The 19,932-nt window shown below is 29.1% G+C and overlaps 1 protein-coding gene across 1 annotated transcript in view; it reads right to left on the bottom strand.

Moving 5' to 3' along the window:
- Positions 1 to 19,932, bottom strand: part of LOC132947969 (probable serine/threonine-protein kinase nek3) — a 93,418-nt gene that overhangs the window by 48,706 nt on the left and 24,780 nt on the right. Inside the window, exons 3-4 of the mRNA XM_061018240.1 lie at positions 8,861 to 9,047; positions 435 to 652 (exon numbers count right to left, since the gene is read on the bottom strand). Of these exons, the coding sequence (XP_060874223.1) occupies positions 435 to 652; positions 8,861 to 9,047 (405 nt within the window). The remainder of the gene's footprint in view (positions 1 to 434; positions 653 to 8,860; positions 9,048 to 19,932) is intronic.

The raw sequence follows: 19,932 nt of genomic DNA, 5'->3' as shown, positions 1-19,932 counted from the left end.
ACTAAAAGTATACATAAACAAATTTATATGGAAAATACTTTAAGTATTTACAATTAATTGTGGCATTATGTATTTAATGCTATTTTGAAAATCATCACGCGAAACAAACTTACTTATACAAAGTAATATTCCATTTTAATACCATATTTTGACCTTATAGTATTTCGTTTATTGAATTTACAAGTATACATTTTTATTACAGTCTTGTTAGGTTTATGTTAAGTAATAATATTTAATGTTCTTAAGTCATATACACAAGAGTACAAAAATGTACGGTATTAAATATAGTTAAATAGTTAACTTTTGTACAGTAATGGGCGACGCCCTAAATTTGGACCGAAAACAAATCATAACATTGGGCTGCAATGTGTATTATTTAGGTTCGATCATAAAAAATTGTCTCTTGGTAAATTCATCAAACCCAATGTTCTTACCTAAGGATGCGTCGTACGTATTCATGTATTCAGATGTCATGAACTGCGAAACCAACGCCGTTTTGCCGACACCAGATTCGCCCAGAAGCACCACCCTGTACTTGGGTATCTCCTCGGCAACGCTAGACTCTCCAGAGCTTAGATCATTATAGCTGCTATTTCCACCACAACACGAACTGTCAAAAGGTGATATTCCGCTTAGGTTACTGGGACTATGTCTATTGAAAAAAAAAAACAAAATCATAATTTGGTTAAAAAAAAATATAAAAACGAATGGATTTTAACGACGAGCGCAAGTCGCATTATCGTCACAAACAATCGTACATGCAAAAACGCTCGATGTATATATATAATATTATATCGTAATATGAGTTTCGTAAAATACAATCCTAATAATATATCAAAAAGAAATTGTTGGCGCCTCGGCTACTTTTTGTATAATATACATGTAACGCCGTGTTATCACTATAATCCCATATCTCCCGAGACACGAGAGACACCCATGGGAATATCACGCTAAATCTACACCATAATATTATATAATATTATGTATCTAAACATACACGCGTGTTGCGATTACGCCAGTGTGGTTGAACGAAATTGATTGATGTACGTTTATGTTGATATACCTACCCTGCACGTAGGTACTACGCTTTTTCTCGGTCCCGGTTTTATCCGGCGTTAATTGAAATTATGTCAATGCAGTAATTACATTGCTCCTACAAAAACTGTCGACCGACATAAAATTTGCATTTTTTTATTTTACATAAACCCTAGTAATTGTTGCCATTTAATAAACTAAAACTAACGAACCGTTTATGACATCACGAGTTATGGATAAAAATTAGTTTCGATCTTATGCCTTGCCTATACTATGATTATTGATTACATTATATAAGTATACAGTGCACACACATAATTATTATCAGTTAATTATATTAAAATAAATGTGACAAAATTCAAAACCAAAACTAAAACCGGAAAAACAACAAACATTTTTTTACTAAAAACGGTAAAAATTAAAACACCACCCATCAATAGATAATAGATATACATATGTTATATCAATTTGTTTGGAATTATTATTATTATTATTCTTGTTTGGCTTATTCCAGGCCCCATCGTTGCTTCCTGTTTCCACTATGCCTCCTTGTCAGTAGCTTGCGCTTTGTTTTCCAAATCTTATTCCCAGATACTTGAGGTCTTCCATGACTCGGCACTCCACCGTTTCTTGGTCGTCCTCTCGGATTATTGTGACTTATTATTATTACTACTATTGTGATCTTACGCATTCACGCCCAGGTTAGGTAGGAGAACTCTTATTATAACTGGCTTATTAAATATGGGCCTCAGGCCTCAACTCTGCATTTGTTGTTCGTTCATGATTTCATAACGCATTATCCTCCTCATTTTGGTGCTATACAGGTTGTACGTACGATTTTTCTTTTTAAGACTATTCATCTACTTTCGTCCGACTTTGTAGATGCCCGCAGTATTAATGTAGGTACCAACTATAGGTCTAACACTCTAACGAGCCATTTATATATTCTTATTTTCATTATTTTGAATGGTCACTTTGACTTAAATAATGGTACTAATGAAAAATAGTACTTATTTCATGTCATTATTCTCCTGTTAATCTCATCGTGGCTATTTTTTTGTTGATTAATATATAAACTCCAAGGTATTTACAATTTGATACCCTTTCGAAGGTTAAGTCACCAACTGCCTGAGGATCTTTTAGATACATGTTCTCTTCGGGATATTATTAAATAGTTGGGTTTTTGCTCGTTAACTATAGTAAGCCAATACTTTTCCCACTATTTATTTGTTTTTCAGCTATTTGCGATTAAATTTTCTTCGGTTTCTCTGAAGTTTGAAAATACGACCTAACCATAAAATAATCTTTTGAACAAAAACCGTTATAAAAATTAAAATAATTATAAGAGATAACTAATATCGATAAAAAAATCGTAATAATTGAAAACCAGTAACCGAATTCGTTATAAAAGCCGACTTATAAATTATTTCAGTTTCTATAGCTTTGGTAATAATATATTAACAATGGTTGACCGCATGCTATTATACTAGACATGTAGTAAACATTTCAGAAATTATTTTGGAGCCGCTACCACACAATATACCACATATTAATAATGTACCATTATGAAATAAATAATAGGATATGAAAAAAATATATAAATACGTATCATAATATGTTAGTCTGTTCATATCTTGTGAAAATATTTAATTACCACGGTATGTGTGCTACTATGCTTAACGGTGGTGTATAATTTTAATTACACGAATAAAAACTGTGATGTTGCTCTACGGTTCCTGTAAACCAAAAGGTTTATTATGTCGGATTTGACACAGGGTTTAAACTTTTAATTAAATATATTCAGTCATATGCATACATGTTTAATGTCCATTACGACTACACTCACTTGTTCTAACTATCAATCAAACCTAAGACATAATAATTTAGTGGTAGGAGAGCTGGCAGTAAATTGATGCAATCGCTTATACTGCCAGAATCGGTTTAAGGGAAAAATGTCTGATGTTTATCGTCCAAAGAAAAACTGCAGAAAAAAAAAGAAGAATGCAAGAAAAAGAAGTTTTAGAAAAAGCTTAATGTTGCACGTTTCCATTTCATCTAATAAAACAAATTGCGTTGTTCAATCTATTAGAAAGAATTTCACTAACATAATGAAGACATTTCTTCAGCATTTACACGCAAATTAATAGAGTAATACTCAACCGATGCGGTGTTCAACATAAATTGTAAGTAATTTGACATAGTATAATGAAAAACGTTTTTAGTTAAAAAAAAAATCTTAGAAGTAAAATAATATTATTCACATAAGTAACATAAAATTTGTCAATAATAATAGTAGGTATCCGTTAAAGTTTAAAATTTATAGGTTCAAAAAACTGTTGATTACCAATAAAAAGTTGTAAAGTTAAAAGGAAAAAAATCACTTTTATATGACTAAACACATGAACGACGAACACAACGCTTAACTATACAATATAAGTTCAATATTGTTCACGGTTTACCTAGGTAGATATATGATATTTCCCAACAATGAAATTCTATATTATATATAAGTGTAAAATATCAACTGTTACAGTTATAAAATACAAGTTTCTTATCATTAAGAAAAAACTTACTATTTGTAGGCGAATGACATAAATGTTATTTCAGAAATTAAATGCAAATATTTGTAATATATTATTTCATTCTAAAAAGTATAGTATTAATTTAATGTTTATGTTCTTGGGTCATAATTGATATTATTTACATAATAAGTTATTATTAATAACAATAATATGTTATGTATATCTCTATAAATACTACATGTTATCGGTAAAAAAATAATATAAGTACAATATTATCAATAAATTATGTAATTTTAAAATGAGTGTTCGTTATTTTTATAATAATTGTGTTCTCATAAAAGTTCAAAATTATATTTTAACTGTGTTTGCAGTTTGATGCAGACAAAAATATTTTTTTAAATATCAAAAAATATATTTTAATTTGTCCGTTAGTTTAGAATATATTAATAATATTTTATTTTTTAAATGAGTGGGTACAAAATTAATGATTCACAATCAATATACCTTATGCAGTTTTTTTTTATTGTTTACCCAATGCCAAGCCCTCTAGCAAAAGAATTGATACGAATATTTTATAATTCTCAGGGTGTTTGTTTGGGTTGATAAAGTTGGATTATTTCTTGTTGTTTTATTCGATCTGTGTAAATTAAATATTTCAAATAAGTCAAAATATTCAGTGTCCATTAATTATTAAAACATAAAAAAATGATATTTTCTTTATAAAATAATAACTGCAAACGGGAAAATAAAACCAAATGGAAAAAAAAATTGTTTAATATTTTAGGTTCTGAGTGGGACGAAGAAGTATTGGTTTAACGATTATTTTTTTCCATCTGTAGGTATACTTTCCGAATGTTCCAATACTTTCATGTGATAGTTAAAACTTTTGGTTTATGAATTAAAAATGTAATATAGATGGTATATAATAGAACGTTAACTGAAAATGAAAAGGTTCAGTGTGACTTTACAAAAAAAATCACCTTATAGGTATAATACCTCTAATCACGTTTATTTTTTGAGATACCAAGTATGAAAATTTTCTATGAACTTAGTCAAAATATAAATATAATTAACATTCAACGAACAGCTATTTAGAACTTTTATCAGTAAAATATTTTGAGATAAAAGGTTTTACCGAAATTATTATTTTTTGAGGATAAAAACATTGTAAAAATATTGTATATATTAATAAATTATTTTTGGATTGGTACGTTAGTAAAACTGTGTATAAGATAATATTTTTATGTTATATTGTATAAATGTATAATAATTATGAGAAATTCATTATTTATCATACTCGGTATTCTCGAAATTACCGTATAACATACTATAGTTACTAGTTAGGTAAAAAATATGTACTATTTTATTAGCATTATAGACTATAGTTGATAAAATATGTTCTATTATAGGTTCTATTATTTGTTCACTTTAAAATGGTTCTATATCAATGTATTTATTTATTTATTTATTTTTTATAAACGGACATGAGTACTTAACAAATTTTTGTGTGTATACATGGTAATAATAATACATTATATAGTTACAAGTTACAAATATAGACAAGAATATTAAAAGAGTAAATAACAACAAAGAAAGAAGTAGGGCGAGACATGCTAAACAAAATCAAAGGTAATGGAATTATCCGCAGCCATTAGGGTATTAGAAGGACAGTTCATCATATAATTTGTTTTATATGGGACGGGATGGAATAAATCATTGCATCTTGTGTTACGGTGATTTACTTTAAACCGGATAAGGGAAAGGAGCTCATCACAATCGATATTCCCTAAGAGTAAATTGTGTAAAAATTTTGATAGAAGTAAAGTGCGTCTAGTTTTGAGCGGAAGGAGATTGATAAATGATAAAACTGAATTATAGGAACTATGAGGTGGTCTATAGATACTAAACTTGAAAGAGATGAAACGGAGGAAGTTATTTTGAACTGATTCGATCGCATCAATCTGTTTAGAAGTGTTGTTAGTCCAAATTAATGGACAGTATTCTAGGTTTGAGCGAACAAGGGCACAGAATAAAACTTTTAGAGATAGTGGATCATTGAATGATCCACAAGTTCTTTTGATAAAACCCAGGTTGCGCATTGCCTTATTTTTTATCATTTCAATATGGGCCGAAAAATTTAGCTTAGAGTCGAAAATGACACCTAGGTCTTTAAAGTTTGTTAATAATTCAATAGGAGTGCCGGAAATTTTGTAATTGTAATTGATGACATTTTTACTTAGGCTAAATCGCATAAATTTACATTTGTTAATGTTTAATAACAGGCGATTAGTTGAGCACCAGGATTGAATGTTATCGATATCGTTTTGTAAGTCGAGAGCGTCACCTTGATTGTTAATTATTTTTACCAGTTTAAGGTCATCAGCAAAAAGAAAAACATGAGAATTTTTTATAACATCCGGAATGTCGTTTATAACAATATTAAAAAGTAGAGTAGAGAGGTGATCTCCTTGCGGGACCCCGGATGGTACATTGAATTGATCTGATTCAAAGTTCAAATGTTTAACAACGATATTACGGTTTGAGAGAAAAGAGCGAAACCATGAAAGCAGAGGGTCAGAGAACCCAAACAATTTTAATTTCATAAATAATATTTCATGGTTTATGCAATCAAATGCTTTAGACATATCAGTGAAAATGATATCGGTTTGCGTATGGGCTTCGAAAGAGTCAATTATTATTTGTTTAGTGATAGCTAGGTTACAATTTGTTGATCGCTTAGGTCTAAAACCATATTGATGACGAGTGAGAAATGAGGAGCAATAATTATTGATTTTAGTAGAAATTAGTTTTGAAAAAAGTTTAGGAATAACTGATATTTTTGATATTGGCCGATAGTTAGAAACATTTGTTGGATCGCCTTTTTTAAAAACAGGATAAATAAAAGAGTTTTTTCATAGGTCGGGGAATATACCGTTTAGGAGTGATAAGTTAAAAATATAGGTTAATGTTGGCGCTAGTATAAATCTACAATTATAGAGGAAGAAGGCTGGAATGTTATCGGGACCGATGTTAAAATTGATAGGGAGAGCGGTAAGCTCTTTTAAAACATCGACCTCCGTGAAAGATAAAGACGAAAAGGAAAATGAATGATTATTACTTAAAGAATTTTTAATACAAGGATCCAAAGTGGTTAGTTTGTCTGGCTGAGGGTAATTTTTAAAGAAATACTTAGCAAATAAGTTAACAATATCATATCCATTATCAGCTGACGTTGTGTCGAGCGTAAGGAGGTTTGGTATTGAATTATTATTACGACGATTGTTAACATATTTCCAGAGAGACTTAGGGTTTAATTTGACAGATAGTTGAACTTTATTAGTATAGTTTTTATAATCGTGTTTAGTAGTTCTCTTACAATTAGCTCTCAAACGGGAAAAGTTATTATAATCAGATGGGTCATTAAATTTTTTATACAAAGGGTGAGCAATTTTTTTTTGTGTTAACAATATTTTTAACTCAGTAGAATACCAAGAGGGAAATCTGTTTGATGAGACATGCTTTTTTGGTACAAAGGTACAAATTGCTTTGTTTAAACAATTATAGAGGTGGTTAATTAATTCATTAAGACTAAGGTTAGTAAAAGTATTATAAGATAAATTATCTGCTAAAAATTTAACAATATCAATATAATTACAATGTTTAAAATCATAATAACAATCTGTTGGCTTAAGTACATTAAACTGATTATAATCAATAGTAACATTAAGAGCTGGATGATGCTTATTTAATGGTAATAGTGGGTCAGGATCATTAAGGACATTAAGGTGAGCGTTTGATAGGACTAGATCTAAAGTTACATCATTTTCGTTACGAACGTGTACACTTTAAAAAGATTTTTTATAGGTATATAATATAATATAATATATAGAACTATTTCAAAGTAAAATATAATGTGACTGTTGAATATTTACTCATTAATGTGCTTGTAAACAATTATTGGATTCCTTAAATCCGATCAAAACTTAATACAATCATTACAGTTCATATGAATTTTAGAACTTCAAAACTTTAAAATTTCGTTTCATGATCAATTTCCAAACCAACACATTGTCCAAAAAATATCAGAGGAAAATAGAAGACTTTTTTTATTATTTCAAAATCTTATTTAGTTCATATTAGCTATAAATCGAATTCAAGTTATACACATGTCAGTCATCAGTCTGGACTTTTGAAGATCTGGTTTTAGTTTTTTTAATTATTTATTTAGTATCATAATTATTTGCACATTCAACCTTATTAACAGATAGGCGGTTTAAATTAATTTAAATTTTTAATAATTCAATAAGAATAAAAATTAGGGATTATAATCCAGTATTTTTCATAAAATTTCAAAATACCACTAAACCCGCAACAAAACCACACATAATAATTATAACAAAACCATTTGATCATATTTAGTTATGTTGTCGCAATTTATTAAAAAAAATTATATTTAAGCGTTTTATAAATATAATATAATGTTCGAAACAAACTGTTTCGTGTGGCGCGGTCCGTACTCTTAACTGCGAGAATGCTCTGAGTGTACACGTTGGCCGGTGTTCCTAGCTCGCGGATGGGTGACCACCCGGGATTTTTAGCTACAAATCCTTGCCACACATACAAACGTGTTTCAACCAACAGTTCCAACCACCCCCCCCCCCCTCCTTACAAAAAAAAACTGTTTCTTGCGGAACTTTTCATATTTTCAATTTAATTTAATTAACGAATTTACTTTATACAAATTCAATAGCCATTTTCAAAATTTACAAATATAATTAAATGTAAGTACCTATTCAAAAATGTTCCAATTGTAATTTTCAAAAAATATAAAAGTGGATGTCCGTCTATCTGTCTGTTTGTTCGTTAGCTACAAACTCAAAAACTACTGGACAGTTTTCAATAAAAGTTATATCAATAGATTTTTTCGAAGTTGTTTTAGCTTATTTTTTCAACCCTTATAGGTAGCTAAAGGATAGCTCAGTGCTCACACATGAATTTAGTTTTCGGCTCACGAAAATGGAATTTCCCTATGATACTATTAATAAGGTATCTTAATAATTTATACCTTAGATAGTAAAAACTACACTTGTAACTAGGTAGTTGTAAGACAATATTATTAGGTATTCATATGCATACGTTCTATACGTTTCATAATTTATTAGTTATTACTATAATATCAGTCACACGGATATAGTTTTGATCCACCAAAATAGACATAAATGTTTTAAATTGATAATTATTAGCCATTAGGTTATTTCTACGAAATAATAATAAAAATATATCTGTATATATATAATATTCACTTGCTAGTTGTTGAATTGACGCTTGTATTACTTCTGGATCTTCTGTTTATAATACTATCTCCACAATTTACCACACCACCTTTATTAGTTATACTAAAAGTACGGAGTCGGTACAATTCGTCCCCAGACCTTGGATTGTATGGTTTTTCTGGAAGACTGCAAACACGAGGCCTCACGTGATCCGGAACTGAAATAACAAATATTATTTAACATTATAAGACACGTATGTCATCACAGTTAAAGATTAAAATAAATACCACCAATTTAACATAAATACACTGATCTGTAGTACAGTAATATTGCAACTAAAATAAACTCTTGTACTACGCCGATATCTTTTTTATCCCATTATCTAATGTACTCAGCAAAATCCACGTACGTTAGCTATATAAAGAGAAAAAAATGTGATGACGTATGATGTTCATAAATAACATAAATGTGTGTATAAATTGTATTGCGTCTTGTTGTCAAAGCAAAATGAGAAATAGGTACTCCATCTCAAAAAGTAAATATAATTTCACAATGATTTCGAGAAAAAAAATATTTAAATTTACGTGTCTATATAACATTTGCGTGTATAAGGTATTTAATACTATGTATAATATTATGTAAATTTCAAAATAATTTATATTTTGTATGAATCATGAATACTGAAACAAATTAAATATTTTAAAGAAGGCAATGGATCTTATCTTAATTTATTTTCATTTGCGTAAAGTGAATCAATATGTTTGACGTAAAGGTTCTGCACTCTAATTATTCTGGTAAGCCATTTATGTAGTATAACAAGATAATAATCCTCTTAAAATGTTCATTAAATCCATTTTATCATCAAAATTCGTTCAACAGTTAAATTGTCTTATGTAATGAAATTAAAAAATATAATAAGAAAGAAATATTTTTATAAACTTTTGTCAACATAACGATTATTGCTATTCTTATCAATATAATATAATATACCTATTACCTATACTTTATAATATTATATTATATTATAAAGAGGTAAAATTTGTTTTTATGTTGGGGGTAATCTCTGTAACTACTGAACCGATTCTACAAATTCTTTCACTATTAGAAAGATGCACTATTCCTGAGTAACTTAGTAAATGGTAACAGTGCCATAGTAAACAAGATGAATTTTAAGAATGCTCATCATTTTAAAATTCTGATTTTTTAAATTTTTAAATACATTTGAAGATCATATTTTTGAATACTTGAGATGTTTTGTACTATTAAAGGGGAAAACGGAGGTGAGAATGCTTAAACAAATCACACTGTATAATATATAGTGTATCGAAGTGCCTTTTTTATGTTTCGGAAACTACTAGCTCAATTTATATGTGGCTTATTATTTTTATGTAGATCATTTTTCAACAATAAATAATTGTATGCATGGTAATTTGCAATTAAGGGCGGCTCACACATGAATTTCGTTTTTGCTTACAAAAATGTTTTTATTCGTGTAACCTGAGATGACTAGGGGATGCCTGGGATGCCTGGGATATCTAGGGATACCGCAGGTTATATAAATAAAATTAAAAACAAAAATTGTTATGGACTAGCCAACCCACAGTGCGTAGTACACATATTATACACGTAATATTTTTCTCAATATTTATATTTAATTCAATTACATTTTTTATTCGTCGACAAGTTCTATTTGACAACAAAAATTTAAGTATAATTTGTCTTCAAAACCTTAAAAGTACAAAAATATACTATGAAAAATGGACTAGGTATTATATGTAAGACATGTAGACCAAATTTTATTTATTTTTTAATAAATAAATAAATTTAAATAAAAATAAACAAGTACATTCAATTTTAAGTCTTGATGGAAATAGACGATTGACTGATGAAATTATTATTATGTATGATCGATTTCATCGAAATTTCATTCAACATCGTAGGAAAGTATTAATAATTGTACCATATTAAATTTAAACGAGCACTATCCGACAATATCGTCTCTCTCTCTCTCTCGGTATAAATTTAATCTGGAATTTATTTTGGTGAATATTGTTTTGGATATAATATAAACACGTGAAAACTGAAACCTGTGCATTTTACATTGGTACAGACTTGTCAAACCATCAGAATTGGTTACAAATAAATACTCATTTAAATATATCTGTTAAAATTATAAGTACGAAAAATAATGCGATAGTTCTATAATAATGTAAAAAAATTAAATAATAATACATAAATTACATTTTTAACCACCTAACACAAGCGAACTTCGAGGGATTTTTTTTGTGGACGTGTAAATACTGAATAATATTATTTATATACTGAATACAACCTACACCACGACTCACGAGTCACGACCTACCTACGCACATAATGTGTCTTTGAGTAGATAATTATTATCAGTGTGAATATTACTCTATGATTTATACGACAGAGCATAATTTACAAGTGTATCGGACTTATTTTCAATACACATAGAAACATTGTGTGTGTACATAATACGTTAAGTATATATTTAATGCTTTTTTTCTTTTTCAGATATATAATAGAAATGTACGCACCTATATTAAATTAAAGAGAACGCGTGAATTAGCTGCGTGTCCTGGCACTCAAATTTACGAGCTTTCAGATAACAGACTACGTGGGTTTCATACATTATATTTAACCGGTGACATCGGCTTGGAATATATTTTGTGTGTGTGTATGTGTGTCTGTCCGTCCAAACAATTTAATAATATTAAAACTTTTTCATTTCTCTATTTGTAAACTCCTTAAATATAAACAAAATACCTATATAGCACGTTCGTTATTCAGGAATAATGAAACAATAGAGTATCTAATACAATCATGTGATCTGTATTGACAAAACCAATAGATATTAAAGTCGAAATTCAAAAAGTGCAGAGTTATCCAATGTTGTCCCGTCGTTGTAATTCGCCTCAAAAACTACTATTGTAAATACGAAAACTTCGCAGAACTTTTTTGTTTGACTTTAAGAGTTACTTTTCATAAACATAAGAGGTGGCCAAATATAAATTAACATGTTTAGAATATTAACAACTTTAATCAGCTTTATGTAACCATACATCATATAAATGTTGTGGTATGCGGATATGGCATTATCAATCAAATTGGTTTTCATAGTATAGTATACACGATATAGGTACCTAATTTTATTGTTTCTACAAATGTATGCTGTTCTTAATAAACTTGTTATAAACATTAGGTACACAATATCGAATTATACATTTATATTATAGGTACACCTATAGTATTATTCACTAATTTCATTCGATAAAAATATATTAATTTCAAAACAGAATTTACTTTAGTTTATATTTTAGTAGGTAAATACTAAATTCCAAACTAACTAACTCAGTATCTACCGATTATAATTAATGCATACCACACTTAAAGGTAAATGAGAATTAATTTCAAGATCTCTACTAAAAATCGAGTTGAAATTTATTTTATAAAATTATTATGTAGATTTTATACAAACATTAATTTATAAATATTTATAATATATTAAAGAAGTTGATAAATAGTTGTATAAGCTAAAAATTGATATAACACTATACAAAGTTCTTTATGATTATAAAAATATTTATTCTTACGAATTTTGGCTGATTATATAAATATTTTTGTGAGGAACAGGTAACATTAGTATAAAATCATAACTTAAAAATAAGAATAAAATTAGCATTGATTAAGTTTAATAAATTTACTTTTAAAATACTTATAAACTAATGATTATGATATCCTTAGTATACCTACAAAGTACAAAATAGTATTATTTTTATTAAACAGTTATATTTTAGACTTGAACAAATTAATCTGAATTCTCGTTAATTATTTTGGAGTATGATTCGTGATAAAAAAAAATGAGGTAAAATAATATACAAATAACTAAACTATCGTGTTCATTCAAAATACAATACATTATTCATAATTTTTATATGTCAAATTCATTTTTAGAAGTTTAGCAAGACAGCGGAAGAAATTAGACTGGACAATATTCTACAATCTTAAGTCATGGGACATTAAGCTCAAACAATAGACATCCAAATATTATTCGACGGACCATAATATTACAAAATAGATAGGTACTATACCGAAAGCGAACATTTTGAATTACACATTTTCTTGATAGTAGGTATAATTTGTTGTTCCTTGTAAAAATATTAATTATCATTTAACAAAATACCTTCAATAGATACATCGAATAAAAATAGAAATAAATTTGACTGATTTTTTTGAAGGTAAATAAAAATATATTGGGACAAATTCTAGGACATAATAACTCAATGTGGATTTTTTTATGTTTTTTCTTATTTTACTTGTCGGGTGGACGTTTCTACGAGCGACTACCATAATTCATATTTGTACAACAAAAGAAAACGGACCTTCGAAACGCAAACGTTTATTACTCATCATCCCAGGGTTTTGTGTTTTCGTTCACGAAGAAGGTCTACAGGTGTTGTGACGGTTGCATCGGATTCCATAATAAAAAAACCTACATAAAACGCTTGGAGAAAAAAGATAAAGAGAACCGCTTAAAAAAAACAGCTTTTGAAGTACAGAGTTTCTCTTCATAAAATCAAAATCAATATTAGCTCAACCCCATACCACAACGGTTTAATATAATATGTATTATTGTAGTTATATGAAAAACTGCAATTAAAAAATATATTTCGTTTTTACGTATTTTCTGAGATATCATATTGAATATGATATTGAACTACTATTCGAATTGAGTTATTTTTGATCTTTAATAATCTGAAACTCAGTACCCACTTGTGAATGTTATATGCATTTAACCATTTACAATATATGTGTTAGATTATAAGATAGGTATAGTCATACATAGGAAATAATTATGAAATATAATGCACATTTAGAACGATAATACTGACTAACTATACACTGCAGATGTACGAAAAAATAGTATACGTATGCATATAAATGTAAGCCTACGCCAATAATTCCATTATCACAATATTACTATGCATATTGAACATAATCGTGTACCTATTATGCAAAAAGTGTGCAGCCATAAAAAAATATTGTTAAGGATGAAACGAGAGTGACCTATTATCCCGTCATTTAATTACCATTGTTCTCCCAAAGGCCTTGATAACATACAAAGGCAGTATGTTGCGTTACCAATACGGCAATACACTAATATATGTACGTTCATTCTCTGATAGTATTATAATTTATAATATTAACCATTCTTCGAACGAGCTAAATAGTATTATAGTACCTACAAAACTTAGATATTTGATGGAAATGACGTAAATACCATTGATGTATTATTATAATTAATAACCGATATTTCTTTATAATAATAATATGTTTTTTTTTTATTGATCTCTACAAAATATTAACATCGACAGCAAATAGGCCATTAGTTACAAGAAGGTTATAGATTGATGTAACTAAATACAAAGATAAGTTATATACTATTAGGTTACATATTTTTTTTTTATATAAGATTGAACAATTTTGTTTGTTTCATAAAATTAATTATATCTAGGTTTTTTTTATGATTGTTGTGTCTAGGTTGTGGGATATCCTAAGCAATAATAATGTTTATTGAATAATGCTTATTGGAGCAAAATAAGGGCAATACAGTGTACAAATTGGTTAGGTTAGGTTAGGTTTATTATGTATTTAACATAGGTAAGTGGATGTCGCTCTGTTGTACAGTAGGTTACAAGTGGGTCAATGTATAATGGATTGTATTAAACTTGAATTCAATGATATAATATCATTGTCTAATAAAAACAATTCTGAGTGGAGACGGTTTGTCAGTCTGGATATTTTATATTGTTATTATTTATTATAGCCTGTAAGTTTAATTAATATTATATTATTTTTATTCGATGCCATGGTAATAAACTAATAAGCAAAGCGTTAGAAATTAAAATCCCATTTTTAGCTGTTTTTCGTTATTTGTCGGTAGTTTTTCCCGTGGCATTAAATAACTATTGAGAAAATCAAAAAATGCCCTCTTTAAAGTACTACTATCTTGCTCTAATTTTCTAAAAAGATAAGGTACTATATGTTGAAATCGAAGAACTCCTTTTGGTAGAAATTTTGTATACAAGATAAAAAAAAAAAAAATAAACACCAATGTAAAACCACTAGCCTCTTCGCTCCGCTCAGAATCTAAAATATAACAATATAATACAATATTATTGAATACTATCTAGTTTACTAGTTATATAACCAGACTTTAACCGGAAAAAATGACCAAGGAGCTATATTTGTGTATTTCTGTTTTAGCGAACCTCAGTTCACCGGCAAATATGTGTCTGAGTACCTACCTACCTAACTTTGTGAACTCATTCTACCGAGATGGGCAACCCACCTGTGGCGGATTGGATATGGCACTTGGTATATTTTCGAACGTAGTTCAAACTACTCTCTAAACTTTTCTGATATCTCTAAGAACAATAAGTATTTGAACATTTTGTCAAAATTGATCGAGCCGTTTTTGAGTTTATAATTTACAAACATACAAATATTGCCTTTTGTTGTACATTTGAATAACAAACAATGAATTACATACTATTTTATTTTAATTTGAAAAAATCCCATAGCAACGGACGGTGGATTGGCTAATCTATACCAATTTTTGTTTGTTAATTTTTTTTATGTAGCAAGTGACTATATTTTATAGACAAAAAAAATTATTCGATTATTTTCAGTAAAAATTTAGCCGTCCTTCCCTTAATTGATAATTTCCATACTTACAATTTTGCCTATATTCGTTGTCGAAAAATTATCTACATAATAAAATAAACCGCATGTAAATTGAGCCAGTATTGTCAATTATCCCGAAAATAAAAAAAAAAGGCACTTCAACATACTATATTATATTCCTACTTAAATTACTGTTACAAATGTTGTAACTTAGGACTAGTATATCTTTCTAATACTGAAAGTGGTTTTAGAATTTATAGTTACAGAGATTACCCCCTACATACAAACAAATCTTACCTCTTTATAATATTAGTATACATAAAGATATATTATAATGTATTATATCGATAAGAATATCAATAAACGTAACTATGTTAACAAAAGTTAAAAAAAATATTTTTTTTTTATAATTTATTTATATTTTACACTCTGAACAGAGCGATGAATGAATTGATTTTACAATTATATATGTTTTATTCATTATTTTGTTGTGTCTTTCCTCGCCTTTCGTGGTAGTTAAACTGCTTTGATTAGTACTGTGAGAGAAGGGGGTCAAGAGTAAAAATACTTTATAGTTTTTCTACACACCTAAAAACAAATATTTCCTCTTTATAATATAATATTACATAGAAGAAAAAACTATTAATTATTTTAAACAAAAACTGATTATTTATTACAATGAGAAAAACTTATTAATCAAAATTTAAATATAAATACCAGCGTTTAGATTCATTATCAAAATTGAAGTCTAAATTATCAAGGCTATTATACATACCCGTAGAATACGGCTTTTGGGTTCATTAAAATTTAAAACTATAGCATTGCGTGTGGAATAACTCATTAATAAGGTAGTCTTAGACTTGGTGCAGTAATTATAAAGCATAATATGTACCTAGGTATATAAATGTGTTATAAATTATAATATTAGTTATTGGTAAGATTAGTGTTATAAGTAACATAGATAGGTAATATTATACAGTATACACGGTATAAAATCATTTTCTGAAACACCTACAATCTATATGGCTATAAACGTACCTACAACACTTATGAATTTGTGGATATAATAATTATACATATATACGATGAATAAAAATCCATCAAATATTATAATGTTAGGATATTTTTATGGTTAACTTTCGGCAATAATAATATATTAAATTTAGTATCATAAATACTCAATAAATAAATACGCGTTACTCGCGATGCCAAAAGATTATGCGAGTGCGTTTATTTGCTCAGTTCATATAGTAAAGAGAAATTACAGGAAATTGTATAAAATAAACTCCTATAAAAGCAACAGTAAGCCACTATTTAAGGGTAGATGGAAATAGTTATATTACTTATTAACTCCTATCACGGACATAATACATAGAGTGTAAACTATCAATAAATAATATTTAAGTATGTTTACCGACGCAGATGGAGCTATATTACGTATTTACGTGTATGTATAGCTAAAATGAAAATCGTAAAATTGTAGTAATAATGGTCAATAGTAATAATACGAACCTTTCCTTCAGCATTTATAAAGTAACCATATTTAGTTTTATCACCGATATATTATATTGACGTACATAAACTATTTTAATTTTGTTGATAACTTATAAAGCTTTTTTCGCAGTCTCGAAAATATACATAGGCACATAAATTATATTATAATAAACTGTACAACACACATGCACACGGATAACCTATTCGAAAACCATACAATACGATCGCATGAAACTATGAAAGTGTTTGTCATATACCACGTCGTATTAAATTACTGCAGCGGGAATGGTTATTGTTGTATAATGCATATAACACTAGCCGATCCCGCCTTCGCCTGTAAAAATTGTGATTGTTCAACTCTTTTTGGGTGCAACTCAGCCTCACTAGTAGGCAATCCAACTTCGTCGGATCGCAGACAATTTGCGAAAATTCTATATGATGCAGGCTATTGCACCTGATCTGCCCTATTAACCAATAGCAACCAATCAAATAATAAATACTAATTTCTACTAATTATTTCTCCTATTTAACCAATAGGAACCATTTATAAACAAAAATTGACACCATAAATCTCAAAATCCCTGTTTGAGGCTCAAACTTTGAGCACCTCCTCGGGTTGAACCTACCGCGCCCAATTGTGAATCCAAACCATTCAAAGACCCACTCAGGGACACACAAAAAAATTCATCAAAATCGGTCCAGCTATTTAGAAAGAGTTTGAATACTTACCATACGGAAAGAAATGTACATATTAATAAGATAAATATAAGTTATTATTTTGGGGACGGAGTGGCCGAGCGGACTACGGCGTCAGTTCCAACACGTACCGTCGCCGGTTCGAATCTCGATCACGGGCGGCTCCTCTCTCTGGGCTGCAGGCAACTGTCTAGAGAGAGAGGCTGCCATACCCCGACCGGGCATGGCAGAAACCTACGGGTGCCCAATTTGAAATTCTGTTAAAATCAAATACACGTGTTTACCAAAAACCTACAGTACCCTCCCCCACGATTGAAAAAACCACCCAATGGCCTAAGTGTACCATTACAACCGTTACAACCGTAACCTCCACAATAGCTAATGACCATAATTTCCAAGCTCTAGACTAATAAAAAAAAAAATTATTATTTTCCCGGTACATAAGATAAGTAAAATCGTTATAGTGAAAATAATACATAACCTGAAAGGTTTTTTTTCGTCAGCATGATCAGTTTGCAGTCTGGTTGAATGAAATAATTTATTAACGATGAAATTGTATGCATTGAAACTACAATTATTTTAACAGTGTGCTAGTGATTTTAGTTTTGAATTGTTAATCCGAATCCACGAACATGTTGATCATAGGTGCAAATTGACTAAATTATTTGGGGGGACTCAAGCCCCCCTCCCCATAGGCCATATTGCTTAGTACCACAGAATATAAAAATTAGTACTAATTACTAGATTTTGAACTGGGGGGACTTGACCGACATTTGGGGGGACTACGTCCCTATTTGCGCCAATGATGTTGATTACTTGATTAGTGATTCACTCCTAAATTATAGATCGATAGCGACGCGAAGCGGTCGGGAAAGGCGTCGACGTTAAAGATTCACGACTAACGACGATGCGAGGGGAACGATTTATACTAAAAGGACATTATAGGTATAATACATTCTGTAGGTAAGTAATTTACAAGTGGTTCCGTGTCAGTAACTATTGGTTTGTTGCGAGGTTATGAAATTATCTATATTTAAAAAAATTAATGTTTGTTTGAACCAACAATAAATAGTAAGAATTTTTATGAGAATAACAAAACTTTTATCATAGAATAAGAGACATGAATAAATAAGAACTTTATCTGAGATATCTTTCAATAAGTAATTTTGTTGTTGTACAATTGTACAAAACATAAAAGATAAATAACCTACTGATTAAAACATTACCAAATTACACATTGATTTCAAGAATAATTTTATGTTAAACAAAATGTGGTAATTTAAAATTTTAATATACATAGGTACCAAGTTAGTATTGTCCACTAAATCATGTATGCAAGTACGAATATGTCCAAGTATAAGACCGTGCATTTAACATATCATATTAAACAAACCACGTCCAGTGTTTATGTCTAAAGGGTTTGACGTTACGACGTTACGTACATTAAGTTTATACTGATGCAAGTTGCAAGTACCTACACTTAGTCCAGAATCTCTAATTAAACTATTAGCTGTCAACTAGTTTGGATAACACATGACTTACAATATTCTAACCAGACGCCCATAGTAACGAGTAGAAAAAATAGTGCAAATAGTGTCGATTTCAGTTTAATTTACCATAAGCTAGACGATCACGATTACGAGCACAGAATTGATTAAGCGCATATAATAAATTTAAATACAATATTATATCGATCACCCGAAGTAAAAGTTAGCTTCAATAATAAATAAACTGTGCTCATCACTGTCTTCTCGAAGAGCCAACCTCTTATCTCATCAGCTGTCTTCTTTATAAGTTATCCCTTTACTGATGTTCAATTTCTCCTAAATTCTCGTTATCTTCCCGATGTCGTCAATATTTTTTCCATTATTCAATCATCTGGTTTTCTTATAACATTCATTTTTATTTATCATAAAAACATTTGAACTTTAAAATCATATTTTTGTTGTTAACATTTTTATGCCGTTTATTGTTTAATTAATAGAGACAAAAAATAAATAAATAAACATTCTTAAATAAAAACCCAAATTAGCTTGAATTTCTGCGTCACTGTAGACTAACACACCAGCTAACCAAATCCAGCTCACGCACTAACACACACGAACGCAGGTGGTCGGTGAAGAGCGGAAGGGACATACCACTTGAATGAAACGCTTTCTTAAATAGTGCTGAAGTTTCTAGGTCTTGACTCATTTGCCCCA

This window comes from Metopolophium dirhodum, chromosome 6, assembly GCF_019925205.1.
Source record: "Metopolophium dirhodum isolate CAU chromosome 6, ASM1992520v1, whole genome shotgun sequence".
Taxonomy (NCBI): domain Eukaryota; kingdom Metazoa; phylum Arthropoda; class Insecta; order Hemiptera; family Aphididae; genus Metopolophium; species Metopolophium dirhodum.
Note: the sequence above shows the minus strand (reverse complement) of the source record. Positions and strands in the feature narration are given on the sequence as shown.